Genomic DNA, 14179 nt, shown 5'->3' on the forward strand with positions numbered 1-14179 from the left:
TATTATTCGTGACATAACCATATTGTGATTCTTTGTTTTCCAGGCATTCCATCAGCAGTCACAAGAGCTTGTAGCACTTGAAACCATTGTCTTGCAAACGCTAGGTGAGTTCTCAATTGCATCGCTATTTTCCAAATTCCTCAGAAACACTGTGCCGTCACAGACGTTTCATTTCTGACACGTGTGTTTCCTTTGCATTGAAGGGAATAGTTACCTTTCTCGCACACACCATATAACTGTTTGCATTACTCTAACACACTTAATATAATCAATCAGGGAATAGTATCGTTTCTCATACATACTGTGGGACTGTTTGTACTACTCTAACACACCTAATATAAAATAAATAGCACTTACACCATACTTTAATGAAAAGAAGCAGAATAGATACACAACGGGCCGCGGCTGAACAAAGTGCCGCTCTGCTGGCACCGCTCCTGCAAGCCAACCGGTGGGGGCCGACATTCCGCGCGTTCACCTCTTGTGTTAACTCTTTGTACTGACTCCATGTTCCAAAAGTTTGAAGAAGGCTCGCCGAAAACAGGTTGACAATTGATTCTAGGACAATGGTCAAAAAACAAGGCAAAAACAGACGACGGAGGAACAATGCTGGATCCAAAACAAGGCTACATAGACATGTTTCCGAGCAGCAAACCGTTTATCTTGGTGTTCAGTCTTTTTGAAAGCTGCGGTGGAGTGGGCCAGGCCGAAGTGTGGCTGGGTGTTGTCTTGGGATCATCCCTCTGTGGCCGGTTTTGGGAAGTTAGGTTCATGCGTCAACCTTCGTGGCTGGGACGTGGTTGCCACCGCGGCCAGCGCTGGTCTTGACGTCCCAAGCGCCCATTATCAACTTTATATCCTGGTTGGGCGGCCGATAGAGGTGGGAATCTTTGGGCACCTAATGATTCGATTACGATTCAGGGACTCCAATTCGATTATAAATCGATGATTGATTGTCCTCTCCCATTTTTTTTTTTTTTTTTTAATGTTTTGTGTATTTGTTCCAAAATTGTTCAAAAATCCTCTCAGGGTAAATAAACCAAACTACTATTTTAGTATCAAGTTACCGGTTAAAAACAGTAAATAAAATACTCAAGTCCCCATTCTGTATCAGCAGCTTTAAACTACATTCAATTCATTTAATGTTGTGAATCAACCGTTAAAGTTGTTAAAATTGGGCCCGTTATTCCATAATTTCCCTCATTTCTACTTTCGACATGTGAAAGTTTTAAAACTGTTTCATCATTTAAAGATGGATTCAAGTCAAGATTTTGCCGATTTAGGGGTATTTTAAATCAAAAGTAATTAGGTTCTCTACAACAGAGCCTTCTAGAGAAGTCTACTGCTTTAAGATGGTGCCTGTTTACTATCGCGGCAAAGTCTTATCATTTCACATCTAGTCTAGATATATGTGATATCTACCATAGTTGTATGTTGCCGTATGTTTGTAGCAACTAGCAACTGAGCGCTGTTTGTAGCGGCTGACGGCCAGTCAGGTATTATTGTTTTTTTTTTTACCTAGCGGCATTAGCTGCACATGATATTTACTCTCAGTCCATTCCTCATCGCGTCCCGAAAACCGCGCTGACTGCGTTTTTTTTCCGCTTTACCTGGTATAATTCAATAATCGGAATTTAGATGTTTGTGAAACGTTCTTGAATCTTCCACAGCCGAATTGCGAATAATCTAATAATCGGAAATTTTGCACGCCTGTAGCGGCCGATGGTCCTTGATTTAGGACAGGACTTTGTCCTTGGAGTGGCCGGGAGAACTGATTGCGAGAGTCGGTGCGTCAATCTTGCTCGTGATGCACACATTGGGCTTCTGTGATAAGATGGCGTTGTGTATCTATTCTGCTTCTTTTCATTAAACTATGGTGTAAGTGCTATTTATTTTATATTAGGTGTGTTAGAGTAGTACAAACAGTCCTACAGTACATGAGAAACGATACTATACCCTGATTGATTATATTAAGTGTGTTAGAGTATGGATGTCCCGATCCAGGTTTTTGCACTTCCGATCCGATACCGATTTTGTTTTGCACTTCCGATCCGATACTGGCGATACTGATACCGGCCTATCTGAGCATGTATTAAAGTTTAAAGTTATTTAGCCTCCTGACTTAGTTGTCGGACTCATGTTGAAAAGGGTTTTAGTACTCTTGATAACAACTAGCCAGCTGAATTTGGCGAGTCTGAATAACACACAATTGTTGGTAACAAGAAACTGACCTGTTTATTTAGTTACAAACTAAAAACATTATGAATAACAAACAAATGGCATATTCAGTCAGTAAAACGTGCAAATAATATTGTAAACTGTCTTAAAAAAGCAAAACACACAAACAACCTCAGTGGAAAATCAACTATTAACTCAGCATCAGTTCCCTGCTCTTGAACAACGGTACCAAGGCTTTAAAAAAATCAGTGCAAATAATACTATTTTAAACCAAAAATGGCTTCTACTCCCCAATCTTCTCCACACTTTGTTGCTCCATCTCCAACTATTCTATACACTCCCTTCAGCTGTTTGCCCTGGATGCAATCCCAGCATGATGGGGAGATTTCTTTGACAAAACAAGCATTTCAAGACGCTCAGGTGACAGCTGACATTTTTACCGATAAAATTCAAATTTACATTGCAGTCATAAAGTTGGAGATGCCACGGAGGTAAATTGGGAGACAGTATTGCTAGTGTGCTGAAGGTGTGCCGTAAAATGCGAACCGGATTTTAGGGAAACCAAAGCAAAAACTGGAATGGATTAGCTAAATCGGTGCACTGGAAATCCCGGACCAGACTTTTAAAAAAACTGGATCGGGAGTCTGGATCGGAATTTTTCCGTGTCGGCCGAGCCGATACCAATGCACATTTTTTTGCGCATATCGGCGGTTGATCCGATTCAAGTATCGTATCTGGACAACCCTATGTTAGAGTAATGCAAACAGTTATATGGTGTGTGCGCGAAAGGTAACTATTCCCTTCATCATAAATCAAAATCCCATCTTTTAACGGCTATGATGTCAATGTCTTAATTTCAGGTTTTGAAATAACTATAGATCATCCGCACACAGATGTTGTGAGGTGCTCCCAGTTAGTAAGAGGTAAAGCCTTCTTTGTGTGCTTTTATTTCTATTTCTCTAGCTAATGATTGATTTTTCTTGGTAAAGGTGAAACATTTTCTTAGTGGAGATGCCATTTTGGAACCAAGTTTGTCTTCCACAATTGCATGAATTGTAGCGTTAAACTAATTATGTCAGGGGTGTCACAGGTTCTCTAGATTCAAGGCACTTTTTGGTAGTAATAGTACTACTGCCCCCAAAAATGATGGGAATTGGGCACATTTGGGCGCGTCCATCTGATATTCAAACTGTCATTTTTCCCTTAAATGTACACAAAATCTCAGTTGGGTTTAAGGATCCACAAGCTTGGTACATACCAGTGTTTGGAGGGTAGTGTTCACGCTGAACTAAACCAACCGCGCTAGCGAGACAGCCTTTGTTTGATCCCAACCAAAGGCAACCGGTGCAAATGTAGCCAAAGATGTTCTTTGTTTATATGGAGGCCAATAAAGTGAAACCGTGACACCCCCCCAAAGACCATGACTGTGTTGCAGCAACCCATTAACTGGCTTCTAAAACCAACTTTCTCCTTCCTTTACAGCAAGCAAGGATTTGGCACAGACTTCCTATTTCATGGCTACCAACAGGTTATTATCCTGTTCCCATTATTGCACTTTAACGGCACACTACAGCTTCCTGTCCTGCAGCACCCCTTCCTGTGTCCATCACCCTGTGTGCAACTGGACCCTGGAAATCCAGAAGCGGCCAGGCTGCTCTATGGCGGTGTATTGTACAAGGGCTTTGGCACAGAGGGGTTGAATGCACAGTGTGGAATGTAGTGGTGCCCTTTACCTCTCACCGTTGTTTGGTATACAGTGCATAGGTCAAAAACACTCAGATGGTAGCCTGAGTAGCGTTTTGATAAATCTAGCCACCTCTTTTTGGGTGCTTTTTCAAACCCTGACCAAACTGAACTGCAAACTGAATGCGGCTTCTGTGGGGGTAGTGAGAGTCTTGATAGACCATTCACGTCCTCAGTTTAGTTCATGACTGCAAAACATATTTGTAAACATTCTATGCACTTATACTCATGTACACCCACCAGCGTCCCTCCGTCTATCAGTGTTCGTGTTCCTCCTGGCTCATCATTGATAACAACCTCTTAAAAGTGAGCAATGCTAAATAAGACTTGTAGCATGAGTGGGTGGGCTTGTATAGTGGTACGTCTGTTTACGAAATGAATTGGTTCTTAAAGTAGTTTAACTTGAAAGTTCTGTAAGTAGAGACGTGTTTTCCATATAAATGCCCTATTCCAAGCCTCCCAAAATTCAGACATAAATCTTTTATAATGCATTAAAAGTCATCAAAATATTTTACAAATGTTACAATTAGATTATTGCACAACAAAAATACAATCAGAGTTTTGGATAATGTAAAAAACCAAGAATAGATTAAAAATAAAAGTTAATACTCATGTAAAGCTGTCGAAAAACAAGGGGTGAATGAAGACGCTGGGATACACAAATACACATACAATAAAGGTCCCTCTAAGCCAGGGGTGTCCAAACTTTTTGCAAAGGGGTCCAGATTTGGTGTGGTAAAAATGTGGGGGGCCGATCTTGGCTGACGTCCTTTTACATACTACAATATATTTAGGCAAATTTTAGCAAGCCATTCCGTGTGTCACATTTGCTTTATTATTTTTTTTAAATTGATAATTTCAACAATCTCGCAACTAGCCTTTGTGGCGTTCTCTTTCCACTCTCGGGCTCTTGTGAAATACTGCAGCTGTAAAATTAAACTAGCTTCAAGTTGCTTGAATTTCTTGCTACTTATCTTCTCTGTAAACTTGTCATACATGTCAGCGTGTCTTGTTTGGTAATGTCGCCTCACACTGAACTCTTTAAAAACAGCGACTGTCTCTTTGCAAATGAGGCAGACACAGTTGTTGCGTCTTTTAGTGAAGAAATATTCCAATTTCCACCTATCCTTGAAGCGTCGGCCATCGCAGTCAACTTTTTTTTGTTAATTGTCACCATTTTAGAAAATTGGGAATAAAGGGGTCACCCGGGGTAATGTTGTTTAGAGTGCTGCTGCCTTTTGGTGGGCAAATGAGGAGCAGCATTTAGTGTGTAAGCTACTTCATATGCTGGTAGCAGTACTGCTGACCAATTTATTAAGTCTGTGTGCGGGCCAGACGTTATGGATTTTATGACGGAGGCTAGGGGCCGAATTAAATTTGACTAAGGGCCGCATTTGGCCCCCGGGCCGGACTTTGGACATGTCTGCTCTAAGCCAATTGGATGCCAGGAATGTTAGGCAATAGCCAATTGCAGAGCAGCTATTAGTATGTTACGTTCAGTAAACTCTGTAAGCTGTACGTATCAGCCATATTGTATTTTTGCCCTTGGTATCCTGAAATTTCTTTCGTAACAAGAGGCAGTATTTTCCCGATGAGGCGTACCTGAACATTAACCTGAAAATTCCGTATGTAGAGACGTTCCACTGTATTTGAAAAAAAGAACAATATAAATTGTGTCAAAGTAACGATTCAGTGGTAGTGCCTGGCGCTCAAGTCTCAAAGCATACATTGGGCCTCATTCCCTTGGAGTCAAAATGCGCAAATCTATCAACATAACTTGTTTATAGTTAATTGATGAGGGTTTCTCCCAGAAAACCAGCAACAAGAGGTGGAAATATAAGGGGCTACTTTGGGCCTTTCTTTCTGTCTGGAAATATTGCAGTTTGCTCTTGGAGGAGACTGATTTTACGAAAATGTGCTGCCTCCAGTAGAAAGTTAAAAACTGTTAAAAATAAAAATAAAATAAAAAAAGCCGCTTTCAGTCATTATATCACGTTACATGGAACCCAACTACCCAGTTTGCGGCCAGGGTCGGCTGCTTTCATGCATGCAGTGTGTCGTGTATACGTACAGTACATAAAACAGTCTCGATTCTTTGTTAAAAGAGCAAAAAACGGTGTATAGCATTTATTTTACGTAAATATGTCGAAGAAAGATGATAGTCTTTTAGACAACATGGTGGCAGCCTTACAACAAAGAGCTTTTTACGCTGAAAATTATTGTGAAAAAAACAAAAAATAAAATGATTACCTTGAATCCTCGAACAAATCACTCCTGAGAAAATACTTCCTGTTTGTTTGAGGTAGTTTTCGTACTTTTTCAACCTAAATCCGGCGTTGGATCGCTGCATGTGTTGCTGCGACCGACTGCGAATAACTGAAGCGTATTGCGGGATGGCCCCCTACTTGAAGGCGTGGCACACTGAAGGTCAAATCTGACCCATCAATATCATTATGAAGTCTATGTATTTAGTTTAGCAAGGAGAGGTATCAGTCATTTTTCGAGTGTCCCAGAGCTTGCGCAATATTAAAACAGCGCATTTATCAAGGTTTCATCGCCCGTAGTTTGTGTACATCCGTCTTCTGAAACAGCCTGATAGCACAGATATAAGACCTATATCTGTACTTAAAGTACGCCTGCCCTTCTGCTATCGGATGCGTTGTTGACGTTAGCGCGGCGGCGCTCTGAGAATGGAGCAAGGCTCTATTGTGGGCCTCACCTGTCGGCGCAAATTCATTCAAACTTGCCGTTCCGTCCAAAACGGCTGCCCACCACTCACTATGTACCCTCCCACATACACAATGAATTGAATGGGTTGCCGCTGAACCCTTTTCACTTGGCTGCTGCTAGTTTGAAACAGCCTTTAAAAACTGTCCTTACACTCACAACGCTCTGGAGCAAGACTGAGAGGAGCCCGAAGGCTATTTTGGTGTTTAAGTGTCCGATTACGCCTGAAAACACAACAAACAATATAAAAGATGGCACATAAAGGCATTGCCTCTTTAGATGATTTTACAAGTGACAAAAGCCGCGCATAGGAAGTTTTTTTTTTCTTCCCTCATTCACACCGCTACGTGACCTCTTTGCGTGCGTAAATGCGTTCTTCATGTGCGGAACTCCAAAGCACTGTGTAAGTTACTTGAACCAACATGTAAGCATTAGAGGTGTGCAAAATTTCCGATTCTTAGAATATTCGCGATTCGGCCGTGGAAGATTCGAGAACGATTCACAAACATCCAAATTCCGACTATTGAAATGTGCCAAGTAAAGCGGAAGTACAACACACTCAGCGCGCCGCGCGGTCTTCGGGACAATGAGGAATGGAGCGAGAGTAGCTAAACATCATGCTTCTCATTACCCGGCCCCTTGGGTTATGCCAATGCTCAACTCACGGCTCTAGCTCAACTCATGCCACGAGATAAAAAACACAACAACATACCTGACTGCTGCCGAAAAGCTGCTACAAAGTACATCCACATAATGTTACGGTAGATATCATTTATATAGGACTAGATGCAATTTGATTCGGTAGCGTTAGCAGCACATCTACACAAAACGCTAGATGCGGGAGTTACTAAACGGCCGCCATCTTAAAGCAGTACACTTCCCTGCAAGGCTGTTGTAGCGAACTTTCCAAGCAAACGTAATTAACTTTTTATCTGAAATACTCCTAAATCGGTATAATATTGACTTGAATCTATTTTTAAATTAGTTTTAAAACTTTCACATGTCGAAAGTAGACAAAAGAGAAATTATGGAATAACGGGAGCAATTTTAACAACTTTAACGGTTGATTCACAACATTAAATTAATTGAATGTAGTTTAAAGCTGCTGATACAGAAGGGGAATGGAGTTTTTTATTTACTGTTATTTTTGTATATTTTTTTACTGCTATATGTTAACTTCATACTGAAATAGTAGTTTGGTTTAGCCTGAGAGTATTTTTGAACAATTTTGGAACCAATGTACAAAATATTTTAAAAAAGAAAAAAGGAGGAGGGTGCATCAATAATCGTTCTATAATCGAATCGGAGCCGCTGAATCGTAATCGAATCGTTAGGTGCCCAAAGAGTCCCAGCTCTAGTAAGCATCGCCTCACTCGAAAGGTAAAGCTCCACATTTTCGTATTTTTTGGCGTGGGGATTATGTCCTATAACCTACTTCATTACAGGTATTAGCGGTTAGGTGTATTTTACACAGAATGCAGAAAATGGGCAGGACAAAATTGTTGGCACCCTCACCTCAATATTTGGTTGCACATCCTTTGGAGGAAATCAACACAAAGCAATCGCTTCCTATAACCATCAACAAGTTTTGCGCACCTCACAGATGGAATTTTGGACTACTATTCTTTTGCAAAATGTTCCAGGTCTCTCAGATTTGAGGGGTTTCTTCTTGCAACAGCAATTTGGAGATCTCTCCATAGTGTTCAATGGGATTTAGATCTTGTCCTGTTGGGACACCCGGAACTCCAGATTTCATGACTCCTTACCACACTGTCAAGGCACCCAGTGCCAGAAAAAAAGAGGCCTGTAAAGAAAAGAACACAGTGCCTATAGTCAAACATGGTGGAGGTCCAATTATGTTTTGGGGTTGTTTTGCTGCCTCTGGCACTGGGTGCCTTGACAGTGTGCAAGGGTCATGAAATCTGGAGACTATCAAAATGTTTTGGGCTGCAATGTCGTGTCAGAAAACTGGGTCTGCGTCAGAGGTCATGGGTGTTCCAACAGGACAATGACCCAAAACATACCTCAAAGAGCACCCAGAAATGGTTGGAGACAAAGCGATGGAGAATTCTGAGGTGGCCATTGAGGAGTCAAGGTCTAAATCCCATTGTGGAGAGATCTTAAAATTGCTGTTGCGAGGCGTTAAATTTCCAGGTAAAGTGTGAGTCATCTTGGTTGAACTAATGAATAGCTAGTCTAACCAATAAAAGCTCTAGTGATGACATGGTTAAACACTAAATGTTGTGCTTCAAGCACATATCTGAAAAGAGTTTGATAATTACTTCCTTAGTTCATTGTAACTACTCAATCATCTCCCAAAATGAGGTCCGCATTATTCCCTGATCCTGCGCATCCAGTGCTTTGCTGACAGGACGTTTGCAGTTGAGTTTGGGATTAGGGGTGTAGGATTTGTCCCGTAGAAAGCTTCATTCTTGTTGTCTCACGTGACCAAATACTGGTCTGGTCCAACAAATGTCTGATCATCTGATGAGACACATGAATGAACTGGTTCAGAACCTCATTTAGATTTTTATTTTTGTTTTGTTTCTAAGTAAATTCATTTGCTAAATGACAGTATTAATGTACAGTGTATCACAAAAGTGGGTACACCCCTCGCATTTCTGCAGATATTTAAGTATGTCTTTTCATGGGACAACACTGATAAAATGACACTTTGACAATGAAAAGTAGTCTTTGTGCAGCTTACACAATAGAGATAATTTATTTTCCCCTCAAAATAACTCAAAATATAGCCATTAATATCTAATCCCTTGGCAACAAAAGTGAGTACACCCCTTAGTGAAAGTTGTCAATATTAACATACAACATGTCAACTGTCAATATTTTGTGTGGCCACCACTATTATCCACAACTGCCTTTACTCTCCTGGGCATGGAGTTGACCAGAGCTTCACAGGTTGCCACTGGAATGCTCTTCCACTCCTCCATGACGATGTTACAGAGCTGCCGGATATTTGAAACTTTGCGCACCTCCACCTTTCGCTTGAGGATCCCCAAAGATGTTCTATTGGGTTCCAGTCTGGAGACATGCTAGGCCAGTCCATCACCTTTACCCTCAGCCTCTTCATTAAAGCAGTGGTCATCTTGGAGGTGTGTTTGGGGTCATTGTCATGCTGGAACACTGCCCTGCGACCCAGTTTCCGGAGGGAGGGGATCATGCTCTGCTGCAGTATTTCACAGTACATGTTGGAGTTCATGTTTCCTTCAATGGAATGTAACTCTCCAACACCTGCAGGACTCATGCAGCCCCAGACCATGACATTCCCACCACCATGCTTGACTGTAGGCATGACACACTTATCTTTGTACTCCTCACCTGGTCGCCGCCACACATGCTTGAGACCATCGGAACCAAACAAATTAATCGTCTCATCATACCATAGGACATGGTTCCGGTAATCCATGTGCTTTGTTGACATGTCTTCAGCAAACTGTTTGCGGGCTTTCTTGTGTACCATCTTCAGAAGAGGCTTCCTGGGGTGACAACCATGCACACCAATTTGATGTAGATTGCAGGGTATGGTCTGAGCACTTCAATCTAGAGCTGAAACGAGTACTCGAGCAACTCGAGTTTAAAAACTGATCCGAGTAATTTTATTCACCTCGAGTAATCGTTTATTTTGACAGCTCTAAGCATCACGTTTTGCTCGGACTACTTTTAATGCGGGACAACGCGCTGTCACGTGCGGAGAGGAAGAAGGAAAAAAAAAACTTACTGCAGCCGACACAAACGACGCCGACGTTGCTAAATACTAGCCCACACGATGCTACGTTGGTACAGGTAGCATCTGAGTCTCAGAGATCACATGTATGTTGAACTAGATGCGATTTGACAGACTCGGCCGCGTCTGGGCAGCGTTAGTAAACCGCCGCCATCTTAAAGCAGTAGAGCGCTAAGCGCTAATAAAGAGCGCTAAGCGCTAATAAATAAGATTAACGTTACTGTCGCCACTAGCTCACGTAACGTTACCCCTGCGGAGGGCTAGGTTACAATTATGACCACTGTCGATGCGTGGCTAACGTGTCTCACATTCAGGTTTTAACATAACATAGCATTGTGGAGTGATGAGGCTGTAAAATAAAAACTTAATCATGCTAACTATCAATTTTAGCTCAGTAGTCATTGCTGGATAAAACACCAAGTAGCACTGGTCCGTAATGTGCTCCAATACAGCCTGTATCATACATTTATTTTGAACACTGCAAAAACTCAAAATCCTATCAGGACTTACAGTTTAGACTAACTTAAAACTTAACTAGAACTTAAAAATGGCTTGACACAAAGAGAAATTCAGTTGAAACACGTGGGAAAAAAATCCTAACTTTTAAGTGATGTGTGTTATCAAGCGTAACGGCATTTTTAGGTAAGATATATATATATATATATATATATTTTTTTTTTCTTTAATAAGATCTAAAAGTTTTTTGAGTGAAAGCAGTGAATTAGTCTTTTTTTATTCTAGTTACATCTGAGATGCAATTGTTGACCGTTTTCAACAATATACATCGAAAATGGTTCAAGATTAGATGAAATGTCTTGTTTTCTCATGTATATTTATAATTGCTCTTCACCTAAAAATATATTTGTTTTATCCGATTACTCGATAGAATTTTCAGTCGATTACTCGATTACTAAAATATTCGATAGCTGCAGCCCTACTTCAATCTCTGCAGTAATGCTCACAGCACTCCTGCGACGATCTTTCAAAGAAAGCATTCGGATGTGACACTTAGCACTTGCGCTCAGCTTCTTTGGACGACCAACCCGAAGCCTGTTCTTGAGTGGACCCTGCTCTTTTAAAATTCTGGATGATCTTAGCCACTGTGCTGCAGCTGCGTTTCAGGGTGTTGGCAATCTTCTTGTAGCCTTGGCCATCTTCATGTAGCGCAACAATACGTCTTTTGAGGTTCTCAGAGAGTTCTTTGCCATGTGGTGCCATGTTGGAACTTTCAGTGACCAGTGTGAGAGAGCGTGAGAGCTGCACTACAAATTTGAACACACCTGCTCCCTATGCACACCTGGACCTAGTAACACTAGTCACATGACATTTTGGAGAGGAAAATGACAAGCAGTACTCAATTTGGACATTTAGCGATGTAGTTTCTAAGGCAGACATGTCCAAAGTCCGGCCCGGGGGCCAAATGCGGCCCGTGGACAAATTTCATCCGGCCCCCAGCCTCTGTCCTAAAATCAATAACGTCTGGCCCGCACACAGACTTAATAAATTGGTCAGCAGTACTGCTACCAGCATATGAAGTAGCTTACACACTAAATGCTCCTCCTCATTTACCCACTAAAAGGCAGCAGCACAAAATTTTCTATCAAAAAATAAACTAGTAGCTCGCCATTGTTGATGTCAATAATAATTATCGTTCTGAAGCCTGAAACCCATAAAATCAGTTGCACCCAAGCGCCAGCAGAGGGCGGAAAAACACCAAAAAACACAAGTAACAAGTGGAAATGACACTTTGCTGTCATTTTAATCTGTTTGAGCGGGGCATGTGCGTTAAATGCGTCAAATATTTTAACGTGATTAATTTTTTAAAAAATTAATTAACGCCCGTTAACACGATAATTTTGACAGCCCTAATTGTTCTACGTAAAAAACGTCAGCCCAGGTCGGCCCCCCACATTTTTACGACACCAAATCTGGCCCCCTTTGCAAAAAGTTTGGACACCCCTGTTCTAAGGGGTGTACTCACTTTTGTTGCCAGGGGTTTAGATATTAATGGCTATATTTTGAGTTAATTTGAGGTGAAAATAAATTGCCTCTAATATATAACATGCACACAGACTACTTTTCATTGTGTCAAAGTGTCATTTTGTCAGTATTGTCCCACGAAAAGATATACTTAGATATCTGCAGAAATGCGAGGGGTGTCCTCACTTTTATGATACACTGACCTCAGTGTAAAGCCATTTTCCATCAAACAGTGCAGTTTGATTTAATTCTATGCACTTTTTTTTTGTTGAAAGTTTGTCATGCTTGTATTGTGTAAAGCTAGAGCTCCTATTGATTGGTGTGACACAACCCCACAGTACTGTGTAGGATTGTCAAAATTATTAAGTAATTGATGTATTGATACTGAAATGTTGTATCCGGAATAGGATTTCCCCCATCACATATTTCGCACCCAAGTTCGAGGTGTGAGTTACCTGATTTTGAGGATCGCTCGATAGTCTCGATCTGATACATCTGTAATGTTAAGGGAATAAAAAAAAGCACATCCAAATGTAATATATTTCTTTATTGTAGGCATAATTACTCTTCTATGATGTTATTTTATGATAGCTTTACACATCGCCTGGCAGTGTTTACTTCTGCTTACGACGTTTATGCCTGTTTCAATTTTACATCTTTTGATAATATCCTTGTTCATCTTGGATTATTTTGTTGCATTGTAGTCCTACAAACTCAAAATTAAAATAATACTTGATAAAAAAATCAGCCCATCCTCTGAAAATGATGCGCTCTGGCCAGATTGCAGATCATTTGATCGGATCGGGGACATCCCTCATCCGGATACAATGTTTGATTGTAAAAGTATCGATTCTCGGTTATTTGTTTTCGCACAAGAAATTTGTTGTCAAGGAGTATATTTGATTTGTACTAGTCTTGAGAGTAATAGGGGGATAATTTTGCATTTTCCACATTAAGTTTAATGGCGCTAGACTTCTGATCCATTTGATGTGGGAGGGTTGACAACGAATAATCGTTCATTCACTGACACTGATTTTAAGAGTTCAAATGTTTTTTAAGAGACACATGATAAAGCGTCTATGATTTAGGTAGACTAAACTGAGGTGTTCTCCTTGGGCGTTAGCCTCACCTATTTGTCCCACTGTTCTCGTCTTCCCCGACAGTTTGCACCTCACCACGTTCTGCCTGCAGTATCGGCCTACCGTGGTCGCCTGCGTCTGTATTCACCTCGCCTGCAAATGGTCCAACTGGGAGATCCCCGTGTCGACCGACGGAAAGCACTGGTGGGAGTACGTGGACCGAACGGTGACGCTGCAACTGCTGGATGGTGAGGGCGGCAGTGACTAGAACAGACATGTCCAAAGTCCAAAATGTGGCCCGTGGTCAAATTTCATCCGGCCCCCAGCCTCTGTCATAAAATCATTAACATCTGGCCTGCACACAGACTTAATATATTGGTCAGCAGTACTGCTATCAGCATATGAGGTAGCTTACACACTAAATGCTGCTCCTCATTTACCCACTAAAAGGCAGCAGCACTCTAAGCAACATTACCCCGTGTGACCCTTTAATCCCAATTTTCTAAAATGGCAACAGTCAAAAAAAGAAACTTGACAGCCGACGCTTCAAATATAGGTGGAAATTGGACTACTTCTTCACTAAAATTCGCAACTATTGTGTCTGCCTCATTTGCAAAGAGACATTGTTGTTTTTAAAGAGTTCAACGTGAGGCGATACTACCAAACAAGATTTCAGGGAAGATACGTAGCAAGAAATTGAAGCAACTTGAAGCTAGTTTAATTTTACAGC

The 14179-nt window shown here is 41.2% G+C and overlaps 1 protein-coding gene across 1 annotated transcript in view; it reads left to right on the forward strand.

The window, feature by feature from the left end:
* The window catches only part of LOC130905637 (cyclin-T2-like), a 38490-nt gene that overhangs the window by 10405 nt on the left and 13906 nt on the right, over window positions 1-14179 (forward strand). Inside the window, exons 4-7 of the mRNA XM_057819205.1 lie at window positions 44-104; window positions 3039-3101; window positions 3661-3706; window positions 13534-13697. Coding sequence (XP_057675188.1) covers window positions 44-104; window positions 3039-3101; window positions 3661-3706; window positions 13534-13697 — 334 coding nt within the window. The remainder of the gene's footprint in view (window positions 1-43; window positions 105-3038; window positions 3102-3660; window positions 3707-13533; window positions 13698-14179) is intronic.

The sequence above is a fragment of the Corythoichthys intestinalis genome, chromosome 2, assembly GCF_030265065.1.
Source record: "Corythoichthys intestinalis isolate RoL2023-P3 chromosome 2, ASM3026506v1, whole genome shotgun sequence".
Lineage (NCBI taxonomy): Eukaryota > Metazoa > Chordata > Actinopteri > Syngnathiformes > Syngnathidae > Corythoichthys > Corythoichthys intestinalis.